General features: G+C 37.2%; 1 protein-coding gene across 1 annotated transcript in view; it reads right to left on the bottom strand.

The window, feature by feature from the left end:
- Positions 1-13,991, bottom strand: part of ndst1a (N-deacetylase/N-sulfotransferase (heparan glucosaminyl) 1a) — a 43,557-nt gene that overhangs the window by 14,472 nt on the left and 15,094 nt on the right. The window contains exons 2-4 of the mRNA XM_079438285.1: positions 8,486-9,287; positions 2,109-2,237; positions 845-1,180 (exon numbers count right to left, since the gene is read on the bottom strand). Of these exons, the coding sequence (XP_079294411.1) occupies positions 845-1,180; positions 2,109-2,237; positions 8,486-9,004 (984 nt within the window). The 5' untranslated portion in view covers positions 9,005-9,287. The remainder of the gene's footprint in view (positions 1-844; positions 1,181-2,108; positions 2,238-8,485; positions 9,288-13,991) is intronic.

Genomic DNA, 13,991 nt, shown 5'->3' with positions numbered 1-13,991 from the left:
TACTTTTACAGACTTTAATGATGATTTTATGCTGATCTTTTTTTCGGAATCTCATAAAATCTGTCATAAACATGTCCGGGTCACATTTCACCTCAAAATTAAATACATTTAAATGTATACATTTAAATTAAATACTTCATTTTTTCTTGCATTGTGGCGTTATTTTCATGGTAGTTCCATCACTAATACACATTAGTGTGGCACAAAAACATAAATAAAAATAAAATTTAAAAAAATATGTTTTATTGATTATTTGATCATTTATATTATTTAACATTTTAATGTAAAATACATTAATAAAATTTAAATTCAAATTCAAATATTTTATTTGTTATCATGCATGCCATGTGACTATTAACCGACATAAGAGAATTGTGAACATGTTAATTATTTTAAAATATTAATTTAAGATCTCAGGGATTTCAAGAAATTATCATCATTCAAAGGGTTTCATCTGACAAAAAGTTTGGGACAGTAAACTTTAAACAGTGAAAAAGACTAATGATTTTCAGTGATGATTCCCTGTAATAATGAGTATAAAATAGCTGGATGCATCACAATAATGACAATGAGTTTGTCATCAAAATGGCCCTAAAAGCAACCTTAATTATCTTTATACATCATATCATTTCTTATTTTTTTCCATTTGATGTGAATTATAATCTGGATGTGTTTTCATGAGATTTTCCCACACATATTTTTTTGTGTTGCATCCAAAACATAAATAAAACTCTTGTGATTTCCCAATCACATTAGCTCTTTTCCCATAGTTCCTTTACTTTCCAGTTTCTTTAAACAACAGTGGCAAAAATCCAAAAACAAACAATGTATCTCTTTAACACACCTTCACATCTGCCTCCTTCATCCTGGTCCCTTCCTTTCCTACAAATATATCATCGATGTCCACCAGTATGAAGCGCTCGAGGGACAGAGAGAGTCTCTTTGCGGTGAGGAAGGACAGCGCGTCCACAAACACCAGCTTGTGAAGCCAGAAGGAGAGGTTGTGTCCAAACAAAACCCTCTGGATGCCGTCATGAAGCCCGAGATCCTGAACCACAGATGTGTGCATGAGTCCAGTGCTCTTGGCCGAACGGGCTTTAGCCAGCAGAACCGGCTCGTAGGTGGAGTGATTGGACTGGAAGACGGTCCAATCGTCCCCAGGGAGAGGACCGCTAAACACCTAAGACATACAGAGAAACGCTTTATGGGAGTCAAGTTTCTACAGAAGCCATGAACAATATATATATTATATATAACAATATTCACAATACATATAAAAAATAAAATAAAAAATAAAGCGTAGATAGATTTTTTTCTCTCTCTGATTTTTTTTCCCTCCAAAGAATTTTTCTTCGCTCTCCAAATTGTTTTATTTCTATCCAAAAACATTTTTCTTTTTTCTTAGCTAAGATAAGTGTTTGAAGAGATTTTTTTTTTTTGAAGAGAGATAAGTGTTTGAAGAGAGAACAAAACATTTTTCAAGAAATAAAAAAGAAGTGTTGGAAGAGAGAAAAAAGTTTTGAAAAGGTAATGTTTTGAAAAGATCAGTTTTGGAAGAGAGGAAAAAAAGTGTATGAAGAGAAAAAACATTTCTGAAGAGAGAAAAGTGTTTGAAGAGAAAAAAAAATTTTTTGAAGAAGAAGATGATGAAAAAAAAAAAAGCTTTAGAGGAGAGAAACATTTTTGAAGAGGGAAAAGTTTTGAAGAGAGAAAAATGTTTTTGAAGACAAAAAAAAGCTTTGAAAAGGTAATGTTTTGAAAAGATAAGTTTTGGAAGAGAGCAAAAAGTGTAAAAAAAAAAAAACATTTTTGAAGAGAGAAAAAAGTTTTTGAAAAAAGTGAGTGTGAAGTGGCGTGTGGCCAAGTATGGTGACCCATACTCGGAATTTATGCTCTGCATTTAACCCATTCAAGTGCACACACAGTAGTGAATGAACACACACCCAGTGCAGTTTTTGAGAAACTTTTTGCAGAAAGAAAAAAACGTTTCTGAAGATAAAACTGTTTTTGGAGAGGAAAAAATTCTGTGAGAGAGAACAAATTATAGGACTTGGGCTCATGAAGTCTTTGGAAAGTTTGACCAGATGAGCATTGAAGCATGAGCTGACCTGTCGCGCTCGTGTGACGTGCAGCAGAGGGGATTTGGGGTTGACGGTGCAGTCCTTCAGGCCCAGGTTGGAGTGCAGGAACAGCGGGAATCCTTTCAGCTGCGCACTCAGCAGACTGTTCTCATTGGCCTGATGGGACAGACAGGAAGTGACATCACACAATCTGACATGCAAGCTGCACTCCAGCCAGAGTCTGATGCAGGATATTCATACTCAATATCTCAGACCACTTACCATAAAGCTGCACAGCAAGATGATCAAAAATAAAGTTTAAATAAAATAGCAATGCTATCAAGAAAGAATTGCCTTTTCCTGGTTAACTGGTTAGTCTCTACTTGTCAATATCATAACTACAGCATTCTGACACACATCTTTCTCAATCAATGAGCAAGTGTCAAAATAAAATAAAATGAACAATACATATATAAAAAAGAAACCGGAATAAATACATATATAAAAAACACACTAGGATTGGGCAATGTCTACCAAATTGGCATCGGACGACGTCTACAGTGAAACATCGTGATGAACGATGACATCGGGGGGTGGGGTTAGGGGTGAATCGTGAATCGAAGCGTGAATCCGTATGCAGAATGGCATGGAAAACAAATAACGCGTTCTATGGAGCCACTAAAGGGACATTAGCCTCTAGCTAGCGGTTGCCCGCTACATTACAGCACATGAAAGTTACTTACCACATACACAGAGTAAGGAGAGATGACTGATAGGACAATGGCGAATGATGTGCAGATACTGAGCACCACTGACAAATATATAATCTTGTAAAATGTGTGGTAAGTACTGCCACTCCGTAGTATAGAGTCCCTGTGATCGCGAATCTCGAAAGTGAAAGTGAAATGAGAGCACGCATTCGAAAGCGGTGTCAATGGCCTGCATATTAGCAGCAGCTCCCTGATGCCCGCAATTTATGTGCAGTATAATTACCAGCAATTCAATTGCGAGAGAAAGTATTGAAATATCTATTTTTTATCCTCCCATCTCTTAAGATATTTATTCCCTTTAGGGGTTCCGTAGTACATTTAATTGCCTTTCCGAACACGGTATTGGGATGTGGTGGATTGTGGAAGAGGGGGTGGGGGGGGGATCACGATGTCGGCTCAACATCATGATGTCTGTCAGCCATCGGCGATGGACGATGGCATCGTCTATCGGACCAACCCTAATACACACATATATATATATATATATATATATATATATATATACAGTCGTGGTCAGAATTATTGGCACCCTTGGTAAATATGACCAAAGAAGGCTGGGAAAATTAATCTGTATTGTTAATCCTTTTGATCTTTTACTAAAATAATTCACAAAAATCTAACCTTTCATTGGATAATAAGAATTTAAAATGGGGGGAAATATCATTATGAAATAAATGTTTTTCTCTAATACACATTGGCCACAATTAACGGCACCCTTTTATTCAATACTTTTTGAAACCTCCATTTTCCTGTTTAACAGCTCTAAATGTTCTCCTATAATGCCTGATGAGGTTAGAGATCACCTGACAAGAGATCAGAGACCATTCCTTCATCCAGAATCAGTCCAGATCCTTCAGATTCACAGCTCCATGACGGTGCTTCTTCTCTTCAGTTCACCTCACTCATTTTCTACAGGGTTCAGGTCAGAGGACTGGAATGGCCAGCAGAAGCTTGGTTTTGTGCTCAGTGACCCATTTTTGTGTTGTTTTTGAGGTTTGTGTTTGGATTATTGTCCGGTTGGAAGATCCAAACATGGCCCATTATAAGATTTCTAACAGAGTCGGTCACTTATTGATTTTTTTATCTGTTGGTATTTGATAGAATCCATGATGCCATGTGTCTAAACAAGATATCCAGGACCTCCAGCAGAAATGTAGGCCCACAACATCAGAAATACAGCAGTATATTTCATTGTACACATGGGGTACTTTTTATCCCTGTGTTCCCATCTGGAGTGTTTCCTGCTAAAAAGCTAGTTTTTTAGTTTCATCTGACCATAGAAGCCAGTCCCATTTAAAGTTCCAGTCGTGCCTGATAACTGAATATGCTGGAGTTTGTTTTTGGATGAGCTAGGAGCATTTTTCTTGAAACCCTCCCAAACAACATGTGGTGATGTAGGTGCTGTTTGACAATATTTTTTTAAGGTTTTCTGACCCCGAGACTCAACTATTTTCTGCAATTCTCCAGCTGTGGTCCTTGGAGAGTCTTTAGCCACTCAAACTCTCCTTCTCACCGTGCATTAGGATGATATAGACACACGTCCTCTTCCAGGCAGTTTTTTAACATTTTATGTTGATTGGGAAGTCTTAATTATTGCCCTGATGGTGGAAATGGGAATTTTCACTGCTCAAGCTCTTTTCTTAAAGCCACTTCACTATTTTGTGAAGCTCAATTATCTTTTACTGCACATGAGAAATATATTTTTTGGTTTTTCTCATTGTGATGGATGATTAAGGGAATTTGGGCTTTGTTTTCCCTCCTATTTATATTTCTGTGAAACAGAAAGCCATGGCTGGATAATTTCATGTTCATAATCACCCTGGAGTGCTCAAGATTGTGAATATGAATGGGAATATACTTCAGAGATATTTTACTCATAAGAATTTCTAGGGGTGCCAATATTTGTGTCCAACGTGTATTTGAGAAAAACAGTCATTTCATAATGATATTTCCCCCCATTTTAAATTCTTATTATCCAATGAAAGGTTAGATTTTTGTGAATTTTTAAAATAAAAGATCAAAAGGATTAACAATGCAGATTCATTTTCACAGCCTTCTTTGATCATATTTACCAAGGGTGCCAATATTTCTGGCCATGACTGTACCTTTATACATATACATCAGAGGTCGAGTTAACCGAAAATTCTTTTTTTTAGCAGTGACGGAAAAAATCTGAAGGCCGTCCGTCGCTTTGGCAGATTACACTGAGGATGATCTATTGTAATTTATAACTGTAATTCCTAGGCCTGTCCAGTTGGTGGCGAGTGTGCTCCAGTGAGGCAGCAGAGCGCGCGATCGTCTCCAGAACAAAAATAAAAGCTTTTGCTATGCCTTTGATTACGCACAGGTGAGTATTAGTAAAGCGAATCGCTTGATCTGAGGTGTCTACAGCGATCTATCACGCCACATTAAAGAGCGCCAAAACTGTATTTGTTGCTTGAATTTCCTAATAAAATGGACAGAATTTGAAATCTGAGACTGTATTTCATAGCAAAAGTAACAACGCACAAGCCTATTGCCTACTGTGCATTTATCAAATGAAAACAGCATTGATTGTGAGTTAAGAAACGATATTAGTTCATAAAAATAAGAATCTATTAAAATAGAGATATAGGGTTTTTTTTACCCAGCACTAGCATATTTTGTTGTTTTTAGTGTCCTCCGCTGTCACTGCAGTGTTGAACATGAAAAGTGACGCAGTCTCTGTTCATCTGTTCTCTTCATAAATAAATAAATGCATAAGCCTATATGCTCTTCCTTTAGGTTCATTATTAAAAATTAAAATGTGAACAAAAATGAAAGCAATTAAATAGGATTAAATTAAAATAAGGTGTAATAATAGATTATGACAGAATTTTTAAGACCCGGTCCGTCAAAATGACGGACAATATTAAAGTCTAACGCAACCGCTGATATACATATATACACCCACACACACACACACACACACACATACATATACACACATATACATATACACACATACGAGATAAATATATATACACAAATTAAATCCCTGCCGCCAAGATGCTCCTCTGTCGGTCATGGATAATTGAAAGTTAAACTTAAATCTATAGGGGTGGTTGGATTTATTAACGCAAGCTAAAATTTAAGCTTTAAAATTTACAGCATTATCTTAATAAGCTGTATATTAACTTACTGGGAGAAAACCGGTAGTTCTATGTGAAATCAGACATTGAGCACTCCCATACTGCCAAAATGGCAAGATCCTAACACCTCTGCGATATTCGACTGGTGGATCCTGCAAACAGTTTGCTGAAGACAAGCAGACTAAGGACATGGATTACTGGAACCATGTCCTGTGGCCTGATGACACAGAGATAAACTTATTTGGTTCAGATGGTGTCAAGCGTGTGTGGCGGCAACCAGGTGAGGAGTACAAAGACAAGTGCGTCTTGCCTACAGTCAAGCATGGTGGTGGGAGTGTCATGGCCTGGGGCTGCATGAGTGCTGCCGGCACTGGGGAGCTACAGTTCATTGAGGGAACCATGAATGCCAACATGTACTGTGACATACTGAAGCAGAGATTGGGCCGCAGGGCAGTATTCCAGCATGATAATGACCCAAACACACCTCCAAGACGACCACTGCCTTGCTAAAGAAGCTGAGGGTAAAGGTGATGGACTGGCCAAGCATGTCTCCAGACCTAAACCCTATTGAGCATCTGTGGGGCATCCTCAAACGGAGGGTGGAGGAGCGCAAGGTCTCTAACATCCACCAGCTCCGTGATGTCGTCATGGAGGAGTGGAAGAGGACTCCAGTGGCAACCTGTGAAGCTCTGGTGAACTCCAAGAGGGTTAAGGCAGTGCTGGAAAATAATGGTGACCACAAAAAATATTGACACTGGGCCCAATTTGGACATTTTCACTTAGGGGTGTACTCACTTTTGTGGCCAGCGGTTTAGACATTAATGGCTGTGTGTTTAGTTATTTTGAGGGGACAGCAAATGTATACTATTATACAAGCTGTACACTCACTATTTACCTTGTAGCAAAGTGTAATTTCTTCAGTGCTGTCACATGAAAAGATATAATAAAATATTTACAAAAATGTGAGGGGTGTACTCACTACTGTGAGATACTGTATGTATCTAATGTATGTATCTGATGTGACTATCGTGGATGCGCACATCGCGATATCGATGCTTTAACGATAAAAAATATTTACACACACGTATATACACACACACATACATATACACATACATATACATATATACACACACTGATTATAAACAACACTTGTTTTTGCCCCTATATTTCATGAGCTGAACTCAAAGATCTAAGACTTTTTCTAAGAAAATATTTACGTCTCTCAAATATTGTTCAAAAATCTGTCTAAATCTGTGTTAGTAAGCACTTCTCCTTTGCTGAGATAATCCATCCACCTCACAGGTGTGGCATATCAAGATGCTGATTAGACAGCATGATTATTGCACAGGTGTGCCTGAGGCTGGCCACAATAAAAGGCAACTCCAAAAAAAATTAAGCAGTTTTATCACACAGCACAATGCCACAGATGTCGCAAGTTTTGAGGGAGCATGCAATTGGCATGCTGACTGCAGAAATGTCCACCAGAGCTGTTGAATTGAATGTTCATTTCTTTACCATGCTATGCCATTAAAACAGCAACATCTGCTGATGCACACCGTGCTGCGTTGTCACGGGAACATCCCAGCTGAAGATGATGAGGAAATTACGTCTCTCCCTTAATTTAGAATTTAGTGTTTGATAACTTTATTCAATTTCTGTATATTTCTCCTGAAGGGCACAGGTAAATATGACATTGATTATCATGGGTTTATGCAAAGATTGTTTTAAGTTCACTTAAATTATAAGTTATTAAAGTATAATAAATGTTCAAATTGATAGCTCTCAAAAAAAGAGTCAAAATACTTCAGGCCGGTTCCTGTCTGCCATGCTGCTGAGTGGTTCGCAATTGTAGCTCCGTGTAGCTTTGCTTTTCTGTTGAATCTCTATCTTACTATCACTCTCTGTGATAAAATATATCTTAATTCCCACCATATTTCTGATATTATCTATAAAACTAATCTGAATAATTTGATCGTTCACCTTTAATCTAAAACTGCGAGTGCAGCGCGCCTGTTACCGTTTTCTTTTATCTCTCGCTCCGTTTTTCACGAGTTCATCAAACAACGGTGGTAATTGAATCATTCATCAATCACGGTGAGTAATGGCTTCTTCTCCTGCTATTGTTGTTTGCACCGCTTGCCACATGTACATTTTATCTCTCTCTGTCGGCAATGAGGGATTCACATGTAATAAATGAAGGGAAAGAGTTAGGCTGACAAGCATCCAAACTTTAATTGAGGATAGTAAAAATGTGAGGGCTGTAGATACGGCTTTGAATGAGACTAGCCAGGGAGTCCTGTAAATTGTTCGGTTCTGGTTACAGAGCCTCTGCAGCAGGGCGACTGGGTGACTGTGAGGCGACATATTTGCCCTGTCTGCTGTCTGTAATGTCAACATAATCTCTAGCTCAAGATAGTCAAGAAGCTGTGAGACTACTGGATCACTTTCTCCAGGTATTAAAAACCTCACTGCTTACAGCAGAGTACTTCTCCCAGCAGGAAGTTGGTAATTCAGACTGAAGGAGTGATATAGAGTCGCTCACCTTAAAGAAGCCGATCATTCCCACTCCAAACTCGATACAGTATCTGTCCAGTAACTCCCTGTTCCAGGCGTCCATGTTCACATACTTCAGGATGCTTTCGTAAACAATAAGCACAAAGCGGCCCCGCTGTCCGTCCATTAATGTGGGCATATCTCCTTTTCCGGGAGAGATTTCCATCTGGTACCGGAGCCTTGCCGACTCCAGGATAGCCACGATCTCCTGTCCGAGCTGCGAATACGGACTTTCCACGAACACCAGCACGACCGGATCCGTACGAGAGCCATCAGACGACAGCGCCCCGCCCGCTGCAGACAGGAAGGGGAGGGGCCGAGACGGGGGCACGTAGAGGTCATCGGCTGCGCGTCCTGCTGTGAGCGATGGTTCCAGCTCTCGTTTGACGACGAACAAGAAGTAGGAAGAGAGGAAGACGCTGAGGACGCACAGGAGGAAGAGGAAGATGAAGCTGGTCTGTAGCGGCACCTGGCGAACGAGACGGCGCAGGCGGAGCACGCCGAGCATCACACAAACAAATACAAACAAACAGCTGAAGGAAGGAAAACCGATGGATAAAGTTCAATCTACATGTTTGGGATGTAAAACGAGTGCAACAGAAATGCATCTGTGCTTCTATGTGACCATCGCTGAGCTGAAGAGAGGGGGCGGGACTCAGAAATTGAGTGGATGTCTTGCCTGTCAGTCATCAAACCTGCTCCGCCCTCTTGTCCACTTTTGATTGGTCACGAACTGCTGCGGTGATTGACAGATAATCATTGCTACAGTATCCCAGTGGACACCAGCACACCTGAAAGACATGAATATGAAGTCAGAAAAAATATGTTTACAAGGTAGAATCAAAACTGAGATAATAATAATATTAATAAAAATAAACTTCTTTTAAAGTTAATATTGCAATAGTAATAGTTCTTTATTATAACAACAATTATAACTCAATAAATAATATTTAATTCATAATAATATTATTTAATGCATTTATAAATATAAAAATAAATTTTTTGAATCTTTTTGAAAATAATAAATGTTTTAAATCATTTTAAAACACAATTTGAATTGCAATCAGACCCCCCCCCCCCACACACACACACACAAAGGCGTGTGTAGTTAAGAGACAAACACACACACACACACACACACACAGAGCATTCTTTGTGTTTATGTGATGAAGACAAAGCGCTCAGGGCATGAAGAGGAATATCAAAGTCAGATTAGAGCCGCGGTGCGTTCAGACACACACAGCAGGAGAGCAGCGGCTCTGGACGCTGGCGGGTCGCTGTGGGCCGATGGGTTTGTTCTCAGAGGGTTTCAGGAACTATTTGGGCTGAATTTGCATAGATTTCACAGCGTCTTTGGATGAGACGTGCTGCAAAAGAGCCGTGAAATTGTGTCTTGATTCTCTGCCGGTGTAAAAATACACATCAGATTCAACCATAAATTCACAGAGAAGGTAAAACTGCAGACAGACGATGAAAAATGCTGCGGACACATTTTTAGTGGTCAAAAACTAAATCTGGGTCACTATGCACTAGCAGTCTCCAAAATATGATATGCAAAATAATTAGTTACTCGGTAAATATATTGTAAAATAAAAAAAGATAAAAAAAATAACAATCATTATTATTTTTATTATTAAATAAAATATTAAAAATAAAATCACTTTTGTAATATCTGACAGTATAAATATTAAGAAAAATTTATATTAAATAAAATAAGAAAAATTTATATATCTTTTCTTAAAATACATATAAAAATAAATATAACCACTGTAATTTCACTGTTAAAACTAGTATTTATATAATTTACTAGAATTAATATTTTGGATTTTATCATGTTTTTCTTCAAAAAAATAAATAAAATATCTTAAAATAAAATAAAACTAAGCAAGGAAGCTTCAGAAATTTAGTTGAATTTACATATAATGACCTATCTATTAACCTTGGTTAATCATTAGTTAATTAAAATGAGAAATGTTGCTCTGGAAACTAGTTTAAATTAAGTAAGTTTAGGCCCAAGTGTTTTTTGTTTTTTTTCAGCTAGCATTCATTTTATATATATATATATATATATATATATATATATATATATATACATACACACATACATACACACACACAGTCATGGCTAAAAATATCTGCACCCTTGGTAAATATGATCAAAGGAGGTCAAAGTTAATCCTTTTGATCTTTTATTTAAAAAATTCACAAAAATCTAACCTTTCATTGGATAATACAAATACACATTGGACACTATTATTGGCACCTCTAGAAATTCTTATGACTAAAATATCTCTGAAGTATATTCCCATTCATATTCACAATTTTGAGTACTCCAGGGTGATTTATGAATATGAAATTATCCAGGCATGGCTTCCTGTTTCACAGAAATAAAAAGGAGGGAAAACAAAGCCCAAATTCCCTTAATCATCCATCACAATGAGAAAATGCAAAGAATATATTTCTGATGTGCAGAAAAAGATAATTGAGCTTCACAAATTAGTGAAGTGGCTTTAAGAAAAGAGCTAGAACAGTGAAAATTCCCATTTCCACCATCAGGGCAATAATTAAGAATTTCCAATCAACATAAAATGTTACGAATCTGCCTGGAAGAGGACGTGTGTCTATATCGTCCTAATGCACGGTGAGAAGGAGAGTTTGAGTGGCTAAAGACTCTCCAAGGACCACAGCTGGAGAATTGCAGAAAATAGTTGAGTCTCGGGGTCAGAAAACCTTTAAAAAATATTGTCAAACAGCACCTACATCACCACATGTTGTTTGGGAGGGTTTCAAGAACAATTCTCCTAGCTCATCCAAAAACAATCTCCAGCATATTCAGTTATCAGACACGACTGGAACTTCAACTGGGACTGGCTTCTATGATCAGATGAAACTAAAAAATGAGCTTTTTAGCAGCAAACACTCAAGATGGGTTTGGTGAACACAGGGATAAAAGTACCCCATGTGTACAATGAAATATACTGCTGTATATATTTGATGTTGTGGGCCTATATTTCTGCTGGAGGTCCTGGACATCTTGTTCAGACACATGGCATCATGGATTCTATCAAATACCAGCAGATAAAAAAATCAATAAGTGACCGACTCTGTTAGAAATCTTATAATGGGCCATGTTTGGATCTTCCAACCGGACAATAATCCAAACACAAACCTCAAAAACAACACAAAAATGGGTCACTGAGCACAAAACCAAGCTTCTGTTATGGCCATTCCAGTCCTCTGACCTGAACCCTGTAGAAAATGAGTGAGGTGAACTGAAGAGGAGAAGCACCGTCATGGAGCTGGGAATGTAAAGGATCTGGAGTGATTCTGGATGAAGGAATGGTCTCTGATCTCTTGTCAGGTGATCTCTAACCTCATCAGGCATTATAGGAGAACATTTAGAGCTGTTAAACTGGCAAATGGAGGTTTCAAAAAGTATTGAATAAAAGGGTGCCGTTAATTGTGGCCAATGTGTATTAGAGAAAAACATTGATTTCATAATGATATTCCCTCCCATTTTAAATTCTTATTATCCAATGAAAGGTTAGTAGGGAGTAACGATTAACCACGAGCCAGTTGAAAATCGATTCATATATGTGACGATTCAAATCGGTTGAAATGCTAAACAAATCGCGATTCAGTTAGGGGTTTATATGAATGTGTGTCTGAGGGGAACTTACTGTCTTTAGAAAAGTTTAGATGGTATTTTTTCTTTTCATCTTGCCTCTGTATAATGCATATTAAAAGTTCATAAGTGCAGCGCTGCTTTGTTTACAGCGGAGCCCAAGGCTATGCTTAAAGTGCTACCTGCTGGCAGAGAGTGAATCTGCGTCTCATTCAGCTCGTCTGCTTTTTATGTATACAGTAGTTTCACAAAACTAAAGCCAGACCATTCTGTTTTTGCTTCAAATTTCGAAATGATACAAATGTAATTTAGATTAAAAACTGCTCATGTTGCATGTATGCAGCATCTTTGTTTGGATCGAGATTAAAATACAGTGGTTGCCTCTAGGGCTGGGTATCGATTCAGATGTCTCGATTCGATTCTCGATTTTTTGATTACATTCAGTGAATATAGTTTTAACACAAATGCTATTGATATTTCTTAAAAATTAACAGTAAACATCGGTTTACAAATGGTGAATTAATAAAAAGAAATTAAGAGCCACAGGCCTGTATTTTAAACCTTTTAACCTGTATTTTTAAACCTTTTATTTTAAATGTGATTATTATTATTATTATTATTATTATGTGATTATTCCTTTAAAATAAAGATGTATTAATATTTATTAGTAGTAGTAGCACTCGTTACATTGAGTCTTAAGACTGCTAAATAGTAATATATTTTTGACAGTTTCTTCGTGTTAAAAAGCAAACTTTTATTTTGACGGGTTGCTGTGAGGAACTTGCAGCTGCTGTTTATATGATATGACAGTAGTTTTCTCAAATTAAACGGTAAAATGTTAATGTAAATGACTCTCAGAGCAGCTGGAGAGTATATATTCGTGTTCATATCGTCATATAGAGAGACGGCAGAAGCTGAAAACACCGCAAGCGTCGTCCGCGCTTTAGTATGTGTAATATAGAAAACAGAGCGTCGCGGAAAAGACTGATTCGCAGCTTTTGAGAATCGATATCGAATTGACGTCATTTAAAAAACGATTAATCGAAAAATCTTTTTTTTTTTTGCCCAGCCCTAGAAGCCTCTAATTTTAAATGGAAAGAGCACAGACAAAGCTTTATTTCTTTAAGAGATTTATTTTAGTTGTGTTACTTATTTATTTGATTTGGAGCTTGTTTTAAAATTTCAATTTAGTTTTTTTATTTACATTTACATTATATTTACACTGGTATTTAGCAGAGGCTTTTATCCAAAGAGGCTTACAAATGAGGAGATTAAAAGCAATCAAAACCAACAAAAGAGCAATAATATGCAAGTGCTATATTAGTATATTATTATAGTGTTGTTATAGTGCTGCATTTTGTCCAAGCAATAATAAAAGGACACATTTAATTTATTATTTTTCTTGAATCTAATTTTGTAAAAAAAAAAAAAAAAAAAATTGTGAATTGAATCATGAGTTTAGTGAATCGTTACATCCCTAAATGTTAGATTTTTGTGAATTTTTTAAATAAAAGATCAAAAGGATTAACAATGCAGATTCATTTTCACAGCCTTCTTTGATCATATTTACCAAGGGTGCCGATATTTTTGGCCATGACTCTACCTATATATATATATATAAAAAATTAAATAAGCATTTTAAATGTAAATTATATAGTTAAATTATTATTTTTGTCAGCCCTGCTGCACATACAGACAGACAGAAGGAAAAAGAACGAGCGCAGAAGTTGTTTGGTGACACTCAGTAGGGGGTTTGTTCTCATTTCGCAGCACTTGCATGTGTCGAAATCACAGAACGTCCCCAACTGGGTCTTTGATGCTAAGTGTGTGAGCGTTTGAGGACAGAAACAGCCCTCGAGAAGCATTGTTG

This window comes from Barbus barbus, assembly GCF_936440315.1.
Source record: "Barbus barbus genome assembly, chromosome: 17".
Taxonomy (NCBI): Eukaryota; Metazoa; Chordata; class Actinopteri; order Cypriniformes; family Cyprinidae; genus Barbus; species Barbus barbus.
The sequence above is the reverse complement of the archived record's forward strand: the minus strand, read 5'-3'. Positions and strand labels throughout refer to the sequence as shown.